This window comes from Nicotiana tabacum, chromosome 18 (genome assembly GCF_000715075.1).
Source record: "Nicotiana tabacum cultivar K326 chromosome 18, ASM71507v2, whole genome shotgun sequence".
Classification (NCBI taxonomy): Eukaryota; Viridiplantae; Streptophyta; class Magnoliopsida; order Solanales; family Solanaceae; genus Nicotiana; species Nicotiana tabacum.
The window spans coordinates 10,281,631-10,296,522 of NC_134097.1; the positions used below are offsets into that span (position 1 = coordinate 10,281,631).

The window sequence follows — 14,892 nt, forward strand, 5'->3', positions numbered from 1 at the left end:
CTTTTGAAATGGCATAAATATTATTTAAAAAGCTATGTCAAGCATATATCATACAAAAAATTGAAGAGAAAAAATGCAAGGCGAAAACAACGAATGGCGAAAATGATATAGTTATGTGCTCAAAATGATTGGATAGAGTTTGAGTTGTGAAGGGAAACAATTCTATTTGGTTAGCTAGATATGTTTCTAATTATATTAATTTTTATTTTATGAGATACAATCATGTTATATGATCATATATCTCACCTAATAATTTTTTATAGACGATATTCTCAGAATATGCTCATTCTGGGTAACGATTGCCCTATCATAACAAGAATTTTTGTTTACGGATTGACATTAGTATTTTTTTGAAAGTGCAATATCAAATTATCCATATAGCAAATATGGATAGAAATTGAAACTCTTTCGTACATACTATATTTTTTCCGAAAGAATGTAAGAATAAGATGTTTGTACAAAAAAATGCCAATTAAGTATAAAGCAACCAACAATAATAAAAATAGAACAAAAAGAAAATAAAAAAATTCCAATAAATGCGCAAAATGATACAATAATTAGTTAAAAATATGAATTGTATCGCCAATTTGAGCAAACCTTACACATCGAACTAAAAATGGAAAAGAAGAACCAACATGGTTAGTATATTCAGCAAACTTTTCTCAAGGCATAAATATTCTAGAGAGGAAATTAGAAAGAAAAAAAATGAGTTAACAACATGCTAATCCAGAAATAAAAAATTAGTGCGTAGATTTTAATAATATTTAGAGTCCTTTTTTTAAGAAAAATAATATTTAGAGTCATATGCTATAATTTTAGCAGCAGGAAAAAAAAAAAGAGTCATATGCTATAAGATTAGTATTCAAGTTAATGAAGTTCTCCAATTCCTTGGACAAATGTGTTTCCCTTCTCCTTTTTTATTCCCCTTATTAATGAAAAAGCATCGAATACACTTATAAGCACAAGATCAAGAAAGAAATTATCGAACTTAGAACTTAATTCGAACTCCATGTCTGGAACTAAGCAATTGAAGCAAAAGATTAATTAGACATGGGGTTTTAAGAATGCAAAATTAAGTGTGAGGCATCTGATAATAAACTTATTAATTACCACTTCAATTTGCAAATAATAACTATTGCCATTTTAGTTTCAATTTCAACTACCATAAGAAGACAATAAGGAGAAAAAATAAGTATATGAGAACATTCAAAAAGAAGACTAACCATTAGAAGAATGTCTGCAGTGTTTATATTCAAGAGGTGGCTGCATTGACTTTCAAATTTATCAACTGGATACAACACAAATATAAGAATTGACAAAAATGATCCAGTAAGAGGTGTAAATAGCTCATGCTTTCTCCACTTAATGAGCATAAAATTCTCACTATTTAAACTTGACATGTGATTAATGTTCAAACGTGGTTTGATAAGTTTTCGATGTAGGAAGTGGATGAGACTATCGGGCATAAAGGTGAATGTTACAAAATTTGAAGGGACTCTCGGGCATTAATACTAAATAGTATGGCTGAAATTCTTTATTTAATTATATTTTTTCCTTTTTTATGAAGGTCAAAATAGTCAATTAATTTTAGATGTACATTTTCGTAATTTAACTTTTGATTTAGGGGCTTCCTATATGATAAGAGTTGAATATGTACTTTTGGCTCATTTGTTTTAGTAAAGTTAGAAGCTTAAAATCATACGTGGTAAGTCGTAATTTTTGCACCTTTAAACCGGGCGATTTTACACGTTGATACTGTTTGAACATAAAAAGTTAGATGAAGAACGGAGGTTTTTGGTAATTTAGGACATACAAACAACCTAAAGCACAAAAGAGCAATGTTTTAAAATTATGGTTTCATTTTGTATTAACTCTTGGAGTCAAGTTACTAAAAAACAATTTCATTTCTGGAAGATATAAGCACTGATGATTGTGTTTCAATTTTATAGAGAATACAATAATACATTACCGACGTCTTTTTTTCATCATGTTGTAATATTATATTTCATAAAAAGGAACACATTAAAGGGTTGAGAAGACATATTTAGAAGAAATCTTGTCGATAATATTTTTAAAAATAAATACATCTTAGGATGAAATTGTATATCTCATTGTTTTCTCGCATTAATCTTTTTTTTGGTGTGGAAAATATAATGTATATTTTATTTACCTCTTTCTGAAGATGTTATGTAACTTCTTTCAGTAGTTAATCCCACGTCGGCAAATATAAACTGAGAGTGAGCAAATGCTGTAGAATAAAACTTGGGTTGGGCTGACTTGATAACATACTTACCTGGACGGGTCAATGGGCGATCAATAAGGTCCATGGCCTAGGCTGGTGACTTTCATTACACTCTAGAAAGGGTGCTAGCCTAAAGTCGGCCCAAGTGGTCGAACTTACATCATAATTTGTGGTAGTGGGGGCGTGTGTTCGCGCGGCCCCTGCCCAATCGTAAGTCCAAACATTTGGGCCTCAAGCCCTATTTCAGCTCGAGAGCGGCCCTTTCTTAGTTGGCTGGAAAATTGGGTCTTTTACGTGGCACGTTGATATGAAAAATTATATTATTTATATAAGTAAAAATATTTTTTTTTGTATATATACTACTATGTATTGACCCCTCTTGACTTACTTATGTAGTTATTTTGTTAAATTTTGATATCCCTTAATGAAAATTATACCTTTGTTGTTGCAGCTTCCATTTACTATGCAATCTTCTTGCAAGCAAAAGCTATTTATGACGTTTTTCGGCTTTGATTATTTTATCACTAGCTGGCCTTTTTTATGGGTTGGAATTTGTAAGGTGAAACAGAAAATTAGTTGTGAATTGATCTAACCCTTATTATAGCATGTCAATTTTAGACCCACAATAGTTCTTGTTAGTTGTATCACTCTCTATGGGTTCAAAGTGGCTGATTTATGTTATTACTTCAATACATGTAAACATTATTTTGGTGATACTTGTATTGTTAAACCATGTGTATGTTATTGCAAATATTAGGTTTTTACCGAAGGATGTGGTGCATTAAACAGTGGATGAGACTGCTCTTTCCTTAACCAGAGATCTCGGGTTCGAGCCATGAGTATGGAAAAATTCTTAATACGGAGTGCTTCCCCCCGAATGGGGCCGTACGTGGCGCAAATCCGGATATAGTCGGTATTCCAATGTGGGTACCGGACACCGGATGGGAAAACACCCCCAAAGGATGAAATATTTTATCTAATGTAAACAAAGCTAAAGAAAAAAAATTGTTAGGCTTTTGGGTAATTATCTCAGAAATATCTCCATTAGTTTATGTTTGCTAGTATTTATTAAGGTTTAGAAAATTGACGAGGTTCAATTTCGGCCAACTGGTAGAACGTAACTTACCGGCACCCCCGGTCGTTCATACACCATTTATCACATACATTAAAACCTCTTTGTAACACACTCATTTGTTTCGAATATTTTTATTTATTATAGCGAAGTACTGTTAGAGATAACATATGCTACTATTATAACAGAACATAATTGATTCCATAAAAAGAAATTGACTTTTATAGTTAATAGTAGTTATATAACAATACGGTAATAGAGATGTCTGACCGTATATGTATTCTCACTTTATTTTTTAACCGCTATGATTAAATTACTTAGCTTGGCATAAATATGGGGAGTAAATATTTACCATGGTAGAACAGAATTTCAGATCATAACTTTTTTCCTTTCCCTTGCAGGCAAGGAGAAGGCGCATATATGAAACATAAAATTCTTCAATCTGAAGGAAATCCCACATCGAGAGCTAACAAAAGCCAGAAAGGAGAGGACTGATATAAAAGCGGAAGGCCGTGTACAAGATAAAGCATACCTTTCTCGGCCTTTTGGCTAAGATCAAGTGTAGTATCTGTTCTTATCAGTTTAATATCTGATATGTGAGTCATCGACTCACACGATATTAACTTAATTTTTTAAGGGGAGAGTCTATTAAGGTAGCTTGCTACCTGGGCTCTCAAGTGTCGCCCATGCGTTGCACTATTGCAAGGGCCTGGCGCACCCCACCAAATCAAATCTAAATTTCAGCACTGGCCTTGATTTGTATTGCTTTATTAGTATATATTTTAACGCTTAGATTATACGGTAGACTACAAAAATGTTACTGACTCAAGTAATATTCACTATTCAATTAAATGAATACGAAGAAAGACTCTTGCTTTAGAATATGGACGTATTTATAGTAGACAAGGCAATATTTATCTCCCTGTTTTAGTCGGGCGACTATCGTATTGCTCGCCAAGGAAAAGAATTGATATCATAGATCAAATTTTGTCGTCCAATCCTTCGACTTATCTCAATCTCAAAAGCTAGCTCAAACTATGATCCGCATTTCTGATTAGTACTTCTCTGGGAATTCTCTACTTGAAAGTTTGAACTTCAGAATTTTATTGGTGCCATTGTGCACTTTTCTAGCCAAATGAGAAACTGTCTATTTATGAAAACAACCTAAAGCACAAAAGGGAAATATTTTAAAGTTATGGTTTCTTTTTGTATTACTTTCTGGAGTCCCGTTACTACAAGATAAAAGCACTATTGTGTCTCAAATTTTATAGAGAATACAATAATACATTATGATGTTATTTTTCTTCACGTTGTAATATTATGTATTTCATAAAAAAGGAACACATTTAAGGGTTGAGAAGACATACTTAGAAAAAAGATCTTGTAAATGTAAAGAGAGTGTTTTCTCTTTCTTCATTAGTTGATTAATCCCACACCGGCCAATACAAACAGAGAATGAACAAATGCTGTAGAATAAAATATGAGCTGGTCTGACAAATTAACATACTTACCTGGACGGGGTCAATGGGCGATCAAAAAGACTCATGGCCTAGGCTTGTGACCTCCATTGCACTTTGGAGGGGTGCTAGCCTAAGGTCGGCCCAAGTGGTCGAGCCTACGTCATAATTTGTGGTAGTGGGGGCCTGCGTTCGCGCGGCCCCTATCCAATCCTCAGTTCAAATTTTGTGGTCCGTTCCAGTTTTAGTTTTAGTTTAAGGTCGGCAAAGCAAACTCTTGTCGCTACTGAAATCCCAGGAGAGCGTTATTGCATAAGTGTTATATCCTTTGTTATTTGGAGACTAGGATCTTCCAATTACATCTAATACAATATGGTAAATGAAATTTTATCTAAAATTATTCTCTTTCCTAATATTTTATATTGTTGTTATTTTGTTTTCGCCAAATGGTTTCTGCCCACTTAAACTTGTTGGGTATTTAAAAGTCGATACATAAACATTTTACTTTTTCTTTTAAACACTCAAACTCATTTTTCCCGCAACTAATAAACACAATTGACAAGAGACCATACGTGTCCATCCAGTCATCAAATGACCAATGGATGGTCTTACATGTCGCGTGAAAACCATAACCCAACAAATTTGGGTCCCTTCCAAAATCGATCATAAATCACTCACCCGTTTTTTTTCCTTATATTATATGTTAATCTCGTTTTGATCGAGCTTCGTTTGGTCCAAGTGATGCAAAACTTAGCTTCAACTCCACAATGACAATATACAACTTTTTATCATTTTCATGGTCCGGAGAAAGAAAAAAAATTAGAATTGGAGCTTCAGATTTTACAAAATTGAGGAATGGAGCTTCAAATTTTAAAAATGGAGGAAGATGGTATTTTAGAAAGAATGAATAAGAATATACTTAAATACAACCCATTTTATACCGTTGGACGTTGGGAAAGAGGCTTTCACGCTCCTATGCGTCGTGCGACCTGCTGATTAGGATCAACTGACGCTACCTGAACATGGTCAATGATCAAATGTGTTTATTAGTAACGGGAAAAATGAGTTCGATTGTTCGAATGAGATAATTGAAACTTTATGTATCAGCTTGTAAAAAACCCGATCAAATTTAAGTGGCTAGGAAGCCATTTCGCTTTTTCTTTAAGACTTACCCAAATTATTCCTATATAAACAGAAGCTAGTGCTTATATTATTCCTATATAAGTTTGTTTTTACAATCCCGAATCAATTTAAGCACTTACGTTTGTCATGAAATTGAAACACGTGAAGTCACTTTAATAAAACCCATGAATTTGATGTTTGTTCGACTAACAGACTCTTAAATGTCTATTTTCAAATTTGCCTCTCAGAACAAGTTACAAGCAAATGTGTCTCTAAATTCTGTTCCTATCACATCTTTAATCTGTGTATCTACTACTACTAGTATTTCCATACAACAATAATCCCACAGCTGAGATTATCAACAAAGAATCATGTATAAAACCAGAAGTTTGATTAAATTAAGCCACTCTTTTATAGTTTGGAGTTCACATTATTTGCTGAATAATGATTATGGCCGCATTTTGAGGCGTCCATTCCTTTCAAGAACATATTCAAAACCAAAATCACCTATTCAAAAACATATACAGTCAAAACCCCACTTAGAATCTACCACAAGACAGTCCATTTGTAGCTTTAACAAAATGATTATGACATTAGGCCGTCAAGGCAAAGTTATAGAAGCTAGGAAGGTGTTCGACGAAATGCCTCGAAGAGATGTTGTTTCTTATGCTTCAATGATTACTGTTTATTTAAAACATAAGGATCTTCCTAAAGCTGAGAGGTTGTTTTATTCCATGCCTGAGAGAAATGTAGTGTCTGATTCTGCTATGGTTCATGCATATGCTAAAGTTGGCAGACTCGATGAGGCTCGAAGAATCTTTGAGCGAATGCCTGATAGAAACGTTTATGCGTGGACCAGTTTGATTTCTGGGTATTTTCAGAACCGTAGAGTGGATGAAGCTCGAAAGTTGCTTCAAGAAATGCCTGAGAAAAATGTGGTTACCTGGACTACAGCAATGGTGGGCTTTGCTCAAAATGGTTTGATTACTGAGGCACGACGTATTTTTGATCAGATTCCTCAGAAAAATGTCATTGTTTGGACGGCGATGATCAAGGCTTATGTTGAAGATAGTCAGGTGGATCAAGCTCTTGAGCTCTTTGATAAGATGCCTGAACGTAATTTATATTCTTGGAATGTTATGATTCAAGGTTGTTTACATGATAACAGGGTGAACAAAGCTTTGGAACTATTTAACGCAATGCCATGGAAAAATGCAGTTTCTTGGACAACTATCGTTACTGGTCTTGCGAGAAATGGGTTGATAGAATTGGCAAGAGAGTACTTTGATCAAATGCCAAATAAGGATCCAGCTGCGTGGAACGCTATGATAACGGCCTATGTTGATGAAGGTCTAGTGTCTACGGCCAATGAACTTTTTGATTTGATGCCTAATAAAGATATTGTAAGTTGGAATGTAATGATTGACGGGTACGCAAAAAGTGGCCTTGAGGGTGAAGCATTGAAGTGTTTCATTCTCATGCTTCGGTCGGGCTTAAGGCCTAATCAGACTACTCTTACCAGTGTAGTGACCTCGTGTGTGGGCATCTTGGAGTTATTGCAAGCACATGTTCTTGTTTTACTGCTAGGATTTGACCAAGACACTTCGCTTAATAATGCTCTCGTCACCATGTACTCCAGATGTGGAGATATAAACTCATCATTGATCACTTTTGAGAATCTCAAAGTAAAGGATGTTGTTTCATGGACTGCAATGATACTGGCATATGCTAATCATGGTCTTGGAAACCAAGCATTACAAGCCTTCGCGCAAATGCTAAGGTCCGGTAACAAGCCAGATGAGATCACTTTTGTGGGACTTTTGTCAGCTTGTAGTCATGCCGGTCTTGTTAAGAAAGGTCGAAAGTTTTTCGAGTCTATGAGACACGCCTATGGTTTAAAACCGAGGGCTGAGCATTATTGTTGCCTTGTCGACATTTTAGGTCGTGGTAAGTTAGTTGATGAGGCTATGAAGGTGGTGCACGAGATGCCTCCGGAGGAATGTGATGGTGCTGTTCTAGGGGCTTTACTCGGCGCTTGCAAGTTGCACGGAGATGTTGGAGTAGCGAACCAGATCTGCGATGAAATAGTAGAGCGCGAACCAGGTAACTCAGGAGCTTATGTACTAATGGCAAATGCTTATGCTGCTTCTGGGAGATGGGGTGATTTTGCGCAAGTAAGAAAGAAAATGAAGGAGAGAAATGTGAAGAAAGTACCCGGTATTAGTGAAATAGAAGTCAATGGGAAAAATCACATATTTTTTGTGGGAGACAAGTCTCACCCCGAGAAGAAGGAGATTTACATCTTGCTTAAAGACAATTTATTGCCTCTAATGCAAGAGATGATTTAGAGAAATCAAAGAGATGCATTGAAGGGGAGCCTTGGCGTAACTAGGGATTGACGAATATGATTTGAACCATTTGTTCATGTAAGTTTTGAAGAAAGGCGACCAAGTCAGTTATATTAACCTAATAAGTTGTACTATGGGATTAACCAACCACCAAATCATGAAGAAAAAGTGTGAGAAGATGCGCTTAGCAGCGTTATTTTATGTTCCAAGAACCAATGTAGAAGTGTCATGTACTGGCTAATATGGCGTGATGCTGAAAGCTCGAGTTGAAGTGAAGAAAAAGGTATACCAGGAATATTTCTCATTTTTAGCACTATACATGCTACATTATCAAGTAGTTTATCTGGTTGTTAAAGTCCCTTCTAGGAATTGGAATCAACTTTCCAATATATCATACTGCTCTTGTTTGCTATTTGCATTCTCTCTCACAGTTCTTTTCTAGTTAGAACGTTGAAACTTGTCAGATAGAGTATATCCAGAAATCCTATCCACAATCTACTCTTTGTCCTCAAGAGCACTTTGTATGCTTCAATTTCATATGAAAATTGAGTTATCATGCAGCTATGATAGGATATGATATTAGAATGATATCTGAATCCACCTTTACAACTCCAGTGAGGAAAGTTGAATTTGCTTAATGGTCTGTGACTCTGTGCGATATCTCTGCAACAACTACAACAACAAACCCAGTGGAATCCCACAAGTGGGGCTTGGGGAGGGTAATGTATACGCAAACCTTACCTCTACCTTATGAAGGTGGAGAGGCTATGTGCGATATCTCTGCATATGCCAGTATTCTGATGTAAAGAAAAGGATATCCCAATTTTAAATAAGTTTATTTTAAGGAACATGTTGCTGATGCTTAAAAGTTTAGGACTTTTCTCCTAGAAATAATTCTTTCATATTTCGGGTCAAATTATACTTCATCACACCTTATAGCTTCCACTTATTATGAGTTTCTCTTGCAAACTAAAGCTATTGATAATGCATTTTGGCTTGGTACTTCTATCATTAGCTGGCCTATTTATTTGAATTATGGTTTTAGCTAGCTATTATCATGTCAAGCTACTTCGTGGTGTTTTCTTGTTGCTATCAGACTATGGCTAAGATGAACCTTCTCAAAGGAGAATTTGAGAACCAGTTGAACATAGCTCAAAGTAGCTCATGTATTTTATTCTTTCAATATAAAGGTCAGCCCGATGCACGATGCATCTTTCATGCAGGGTCTCGGGAAGGGTCGCATCTCATGGGGAGTGTGATATAGGCAGGGTATGTGGAAGAACCGCACCTTAATGGGTGTGATGCAGACAACCTACCCTGATGCAAGTATCAGTAGCTGATTCTACGGCTCGAACCCGTGACCATCACAAAATATAACTTTACCGTTAGCCTGACACGTTTCCCAACAACTGGTATCAGAGCACAGACAATGTAATTCTGGTAAAAAAGTACGTTATCAGTGCAGGTACTATTCACAAGAATAGTGCGACATTATTGATCATCGTTATTATTCACATAAATTATTTTTGTGAAAAATAGCATCGGAAGAAGGGAATGTTAATATTGACAAGTTCAATGGTAAATATTTTGAATTCTAAAAAATACAAATAGAGGATTATTTGTACCAGAAAAGATTACACTTACCTCTAACCGAGGTAAAACCAGAGAATATGGCCAAAGCGGATTGGGATCTATTAGATCGCCAAGCTCTTCGTGCGATTCGTTTGACGCTAACACGAAATGAGACGTTTAACATCATTAACGAGAAGACCACTGCATGCTTGATGAAGGCATTATCAAATATGTACGAGAAGCCATCTACTTCAAATAATGTCTATTTGATGCGTCGATTGTTCAACTTAAAGATGAAAAAAGGTGGATCTGTCACGGAACATATCAATGAGTTTAATGTAATATTAACTCAGTTGAGTTATGTCAATATAATATTCGATAATGAAATCAGGGCATTGATTCTACTATAATCTTTATCGGAAAGTTGGTCTGCAATAGTAATTGCAGTTAGCAGTTCATCGGGAAGTACCAAACTCAAATTGGATGATATTAGAGACTTGCTTCTAAGTGAAGATATTTGCCAGAGAGAATCAAGTGATTCCCCAGGATTTGCTTTGAATACCGAAAGCAGGGGGAGAAATAGCCAAAGAGGACAAAGTCATGGTCGTGGCAGATCAAAGTCAAGGAGAATAGGAAAATTCAAAAATCGCAAAGACATTATGTGTTGGAATTGCGATAAAAAGGGTCACTACAATAGTCAGTGATGATAATTCAGCAAATGCAATTGCTGAACAAGTTGGTGATGTACTAATTTGTTTTATAGACAGTCCAGTCGAATCTTGGATTCTCGACTTAAGTGCATCATTTCACTCTACATCATGCAAAGAATTATCGCATAATTATATTGCTGGAAAATTTGGGATAGTTTATCTAGCAGACGGCGAACCTCTAGACATTGTCGCGAAATGTGAAGTTCATATAAAGGCTTCACAAGGCACGCTATGAAAATTGCAAAATGTCTGACATGTTCCTAACCTCAAGAAAAATCTGATATCTATGGGTCAGATTGACAGTGAAGGATATACAACAATATTCGGTAACGGATCGTGGAAGATAACTAAAGAAAATTTGACTGTGGCACGAGGCTTTAAGAAGGGAACATTGTGTGCAACTGCGATACAGAGAGATATTATAGCAACAATTGATCATGGTCGTGATACAACATTGTGGCACCGAAGGCTCGGGCATATGAGTGAGAAGGGAATGAAGTTGTTGGCATCCAAAGAAAAGTTGCCAAACCTAAAGCAAGTTGAATTAGGTTTGTGCGAAGATTGCATTTACGGGAAACAGAAGAGAGTTAGTTTCTCAAAGGTGGGAAGGACGCCAAAGAAAGAGAAGCTGGAACTAGTGCATACAGATGTGTGGGGACCAGCTCTTGTAACCTTCGTTGATGATTCCACAAGAAAGGTATGGGTTTATTTTCTGAAAAATAAATCTCATGTGTTTGTTACCTTTAAAAGATGGAAAGCTGAAGTTGAAAAACATAACCCTGAATGAACGAGCCAGAAGTATGAAAATACATTTTGGATTGCCGAAGTATTTTTGGGTTGAGGCTATTAACACGGAAGCTTACCTCATAAACATGGGACCCTCTATACCACTGGATTTTGAAATTTCTGTAGAGGTATGGACATGAAAGGAGGTAACTCTCTCATATCTGAAATTTTTTGGGTGTGTTGCTTATGTGCATGTAAACTCTAATGATAAAGATAAGCTTGATCCTAAGGCCAAGAAATGTTTCTTTATTGGCTATGGTGATGATAATTTTGGTTATCAATTTTGGGATGATCAGAATAGAAAGATCCTAAGACACATGAATGTCACATTTAATGAAAATGTGATGTACAAAGACAAGCTCGAAGTAGAACCAACCAGCACCAGAAGACGGACATCTAAAACAGTTTAGTTAGAAGAAATATCAGAAAATAAAGGGGCTAGAGAGACTACAACTGGATCTGAAATTGAAGATACCGAACCAGAAGCCGAATCTGGATCAGAATCAGAATCAGAACCAGAATCAGAGATAGAAATAGATGGAGAACCATTTTTGGAGTCAGGACTTGAATCAAATTCGGGATCAGTTAATCCTGAACCTACTTTGAGGAGATCTAAAAGAGTCACGAATGCTCCAGATAGGTTAACTCTCTCTCTCCACTATTTACTTCTGACTGATGCTGGAGAACCAAAGCATTTTGTTGAAGCAATGCAGGTGATAAGCTCTGATAAGTGGAAGCTAGCCATGAAAGAAGAGATGAATTCTCTTCAAAAGAATAAAACATGGATACTTACAGAGTTACCAAAAGGAAAGAAGGCATTGCAAAGCAAGTGGGTGTACAGGGTCAAGGAAGATCAGGATGGTAAGACGAGATACAAAGCACGATTAATAGTAAAAGGCTTTCAGCAGAAGGAAGGGATTGACTACACCAAGATCTTCTCTCCTGTAGTCAAATTAACTACTATCAGGTTGGTGCTAAGTATCGTAGCTGCAGAAAATTTGCATTTGGAGTAGCTAGATGTTAAAATTGCTTTCTTGCATGGTGACCTTGAAGAAGACATCTACATGAAGCAACCTAAAGGTTTTCAAGTTTCTGGTAAACAAACCTTGTGTGTAAGTTGCAGAAGAGTTTGTATGGTTTGAAACAAGCACCCCGATAATAGTACAAGAAATTTGATGGATTCATGCATAATAATGGTTTCACACGATGTGAGATGGACCATTGTTATTATATCAAAAATCTTGATAAATCCTATATCATTTACTGTTGTACGTTGATGATATGCTAATTGCAGGATTTAGCATAAATGAGATCAACAGGGTTAAGCAACAATTGGCGGAGGAGTTTAAAATGAAAGACTTAGGACCAGCTAAGCAAATGCTTAGGATGAGGATTAGTAAAAACATGTCTGAAGGAACCTTAAAATTGTCTCAAGAAAAGTACATACAAAAGGTGCTAAGCAGGTTCAGTCTTCATGATGCAAAGACCAAAAGCACTCCACTCGGAAGCCATCTTAATCTGTCAAAGGGCCAATCACCTAAGACAAATGAAAAAAGGAAGTACATGTCCAAAGTTCCATATGCTTTAGCAGTAGGAAGTTTGATGTATGCTATGGTTTGCACTAGACCTGACATAGCCCCTGCAGTTGGATTTATCAGTAGATACATGTCAAATCCAGAAAATGAGCATTGGGAAGGTGTAAAATGGATATTGCGATATCTCAAAGGCACCTCAGGTATGGCACTTTGTTTTAAAAAGAGTAATATTATCTTACAAGGTTTTGCTGATGCAAATTTAGGCGGCGATCTGGATAGTCGAAAAAGTACCACAGGCTACGTGTTCATCTTGGGTGGTACTGCTGTTAGCTGGATGTCCAGACTTCAGAAAAGTGTTGCTCTATCTACCACTGAAGTAGAGTACATGGAAATCTCAGAAGCTGGAAAGGAGATGATTTGGCTTAAGAATTTTCTTACAGAGCTAGGTAAAGAGCAGGACAATTGTGAGCTTTTCAGCGATAGCCAGAGTGCAATTCATCTTGCCAAGAATCCAGTGTTTCATGCAAGATCGAAGCATATCCAGTTAAGGTATCATCATATCCGAGAGTTGATAAGTGAAGAAACTCTTTCCATGCAGAAGATACCAGGATCAAAGAACCCGTCAAATATGTTGACCAAAGTTGTCGGTGTTGACAAACTGAGGCTGTGCACTGCCTCAGTTAGCCTTCAAGACTGATAGCATGAAGGCGCCACCATAGAATAGCAAATCTTTTTTTTAATTTCTTTCTTGATGTAACATAGGTTTGAGGATAAATTTATGATGTAAGCACTTACATTGACATTCCTATGATGTAAGTGCTTACATAAGCATTCCTATGATATAAGCGCTTACCTCGGCACGGCATTCAAATGCCTATAAAAGGGGTATGCATTTTCATTTGTAAATCATCCCTCAACTTCTTCTTTCTCTCTTCAATTAATAAAGAGCTATTCTTTGTGTGGTCGTGGAGTAGGCAAAATTGATGAACCACGTAAATTTTGTCTTGTCATGTACAATTTATTGCTTTTCTCTTTTAAATATTTTCTCCTTCTATTAGCCTGACACGTTTTCCAACATCGTCGACATAAATACAAATAACAACTCCATAATCTACTGTAAACTTCGAGTAAATACATTTGTCAGCCTGATTATGTACGAAACCATTTGAAAATATTATACTATCAAACTTTTCATGCCACTGTTTTGGTGCTTGTTTCAAGCCATAAAGAAACTTTATAAGCTTACAAACTTTATATTCATTACCAGGAAGAACAAATCCTTCAGGTTATTTCATATAAATTTCTTCACTTAAATTTTCATTTAAGAAAGCAGTTCTAACATCCATTTGATGTACATATAGATCATATATAGATGCCAATGACAAAAGTACTCTAATAGATATTATTGTTGCAATTGGTAGTCTTGCTTTGAAGGTTTTTATAGAACCGTCTGTATTATATTTTCTCTTGAATATCCATTTACAACCTATAGGTTTAGATCTAGCAGGCAAATCAACTAAAATCCAAGTGTTGTTGGACACTATTGAATCCATTTCATCATTGATCACCTCTTTCCAAAAATCAACATCTCTTGAAGATATGGCTTCTTTGCTTGTTCTAGGATCTTCTTCTATACTAAACAAAATAGGTATTTGATTACCGACTTTAGTTCTATCTCCCTCCACTAGAAAAATTATAGATTCCGAAGATATAAAATTTGGATCAAGAGTCTTTTCTTTTCTACTTCTTTGGCTTCTTCTAGGCTCTAATTGAACATTGTACCTTTCTCGGCCGTGAACGATTCAAAGGAGAGAACTGGTACAAAATATGCAGGCCGTGAACGCTTCAAAGCATACCTTTCTCGGCCTTTTGGCTAAGATCAAGTGTAGTATCTGTTCGTATCAGTTTAATATCTGATATGTGAGTCATCGATTCACATGATATTAATTCTATTTTTTAAGTGGGAGAGTCCACTAGGGTAGCTTGCTATCTTGGCTCTCAAGCGTCGCCCATACGTTGCACTATTGCAAGGACCTGGCGCACCCTGC

The 14,892-nt window shown here is 36.1% G+C and overlaps 1 protein-coding gene and 4 non-coding genes across 5 annotated transcripts; all 5 read left to right on the forward strand.

Moving 5' to 3' along the window:
- The first annotated feature begins 2,285 nt into the window (after positions 1 to 2,285).
- Positions 2,286 to 2,446, forward strand: LOC142173041 (U1 spliceosomal RNA). Its single transcript, XR_012702475.1, has one exon. It is a non-coding gene; the product is annotated as a U1 spliceosomal RNA (small nuclear RNA).
- Positions 2,447 to 3,842: 1,396 nt separating this feature from the next.
- LOC142173043 (U2 spliceosomal RNA) lies at positions 3,843 to 4,037 on the forward strand. Its single transcript, XR_012702477.1, has one exon. It is a non-coding gene; the product is annotated as a U2 spliceosomal RNA (small nuclear RNA).
- A 780-nt stretch (positions 4,038 to 4,817) lies between these two features.
- LOC142173035 (U1 spliceosomal RNA) lies at positions 4,818 to 4,978 on the forward strand. The gene has a single exon (XR_012702469.1). It is a non-coding gene; the product is annotated as a U1 spliceosomal RNA (small nuclear RNA).
- Positions 4,979 to 6,020: 1,042 nt separating this feature from the next.
- Positions 6,021 to 9,069, forward strand: LOC107796018 (uncharacterized). The gene has a single exon (XM_016618731.2). The coding sequence runs from the start codon at positions 6,265 to 6,267 to the stop codon at positions 8,239 to 8,241; it is 1,977 nt and encodes a 658-aa protein (XP_016474217.2). The 5' UTR covers positions 6,021 to 6,264; the 3' UTR covers positions 8,242 to 9,069.
- Positions 9,070 to 14,696: 5,627 nt separating this feature from the next.
- On the forward strand, positions 14,697 to 14,892 carry LOC142173055 (U2 spliceosomal RNA). Its single transcript, XR_012702489.1, has one exon. It is a non-coding gene; the product is annotated as a U2 spliceosomal RNA (small nuclear RNA).

Coding starts and splice junctions, on each gene's coding strand:
- LOC107796018 (XM_016618731.2), top strand. CDS start 6,265: ATGTATAAAACCAGAAGTTTGATTAAATTAAGCCACTCTTTTATAGTT.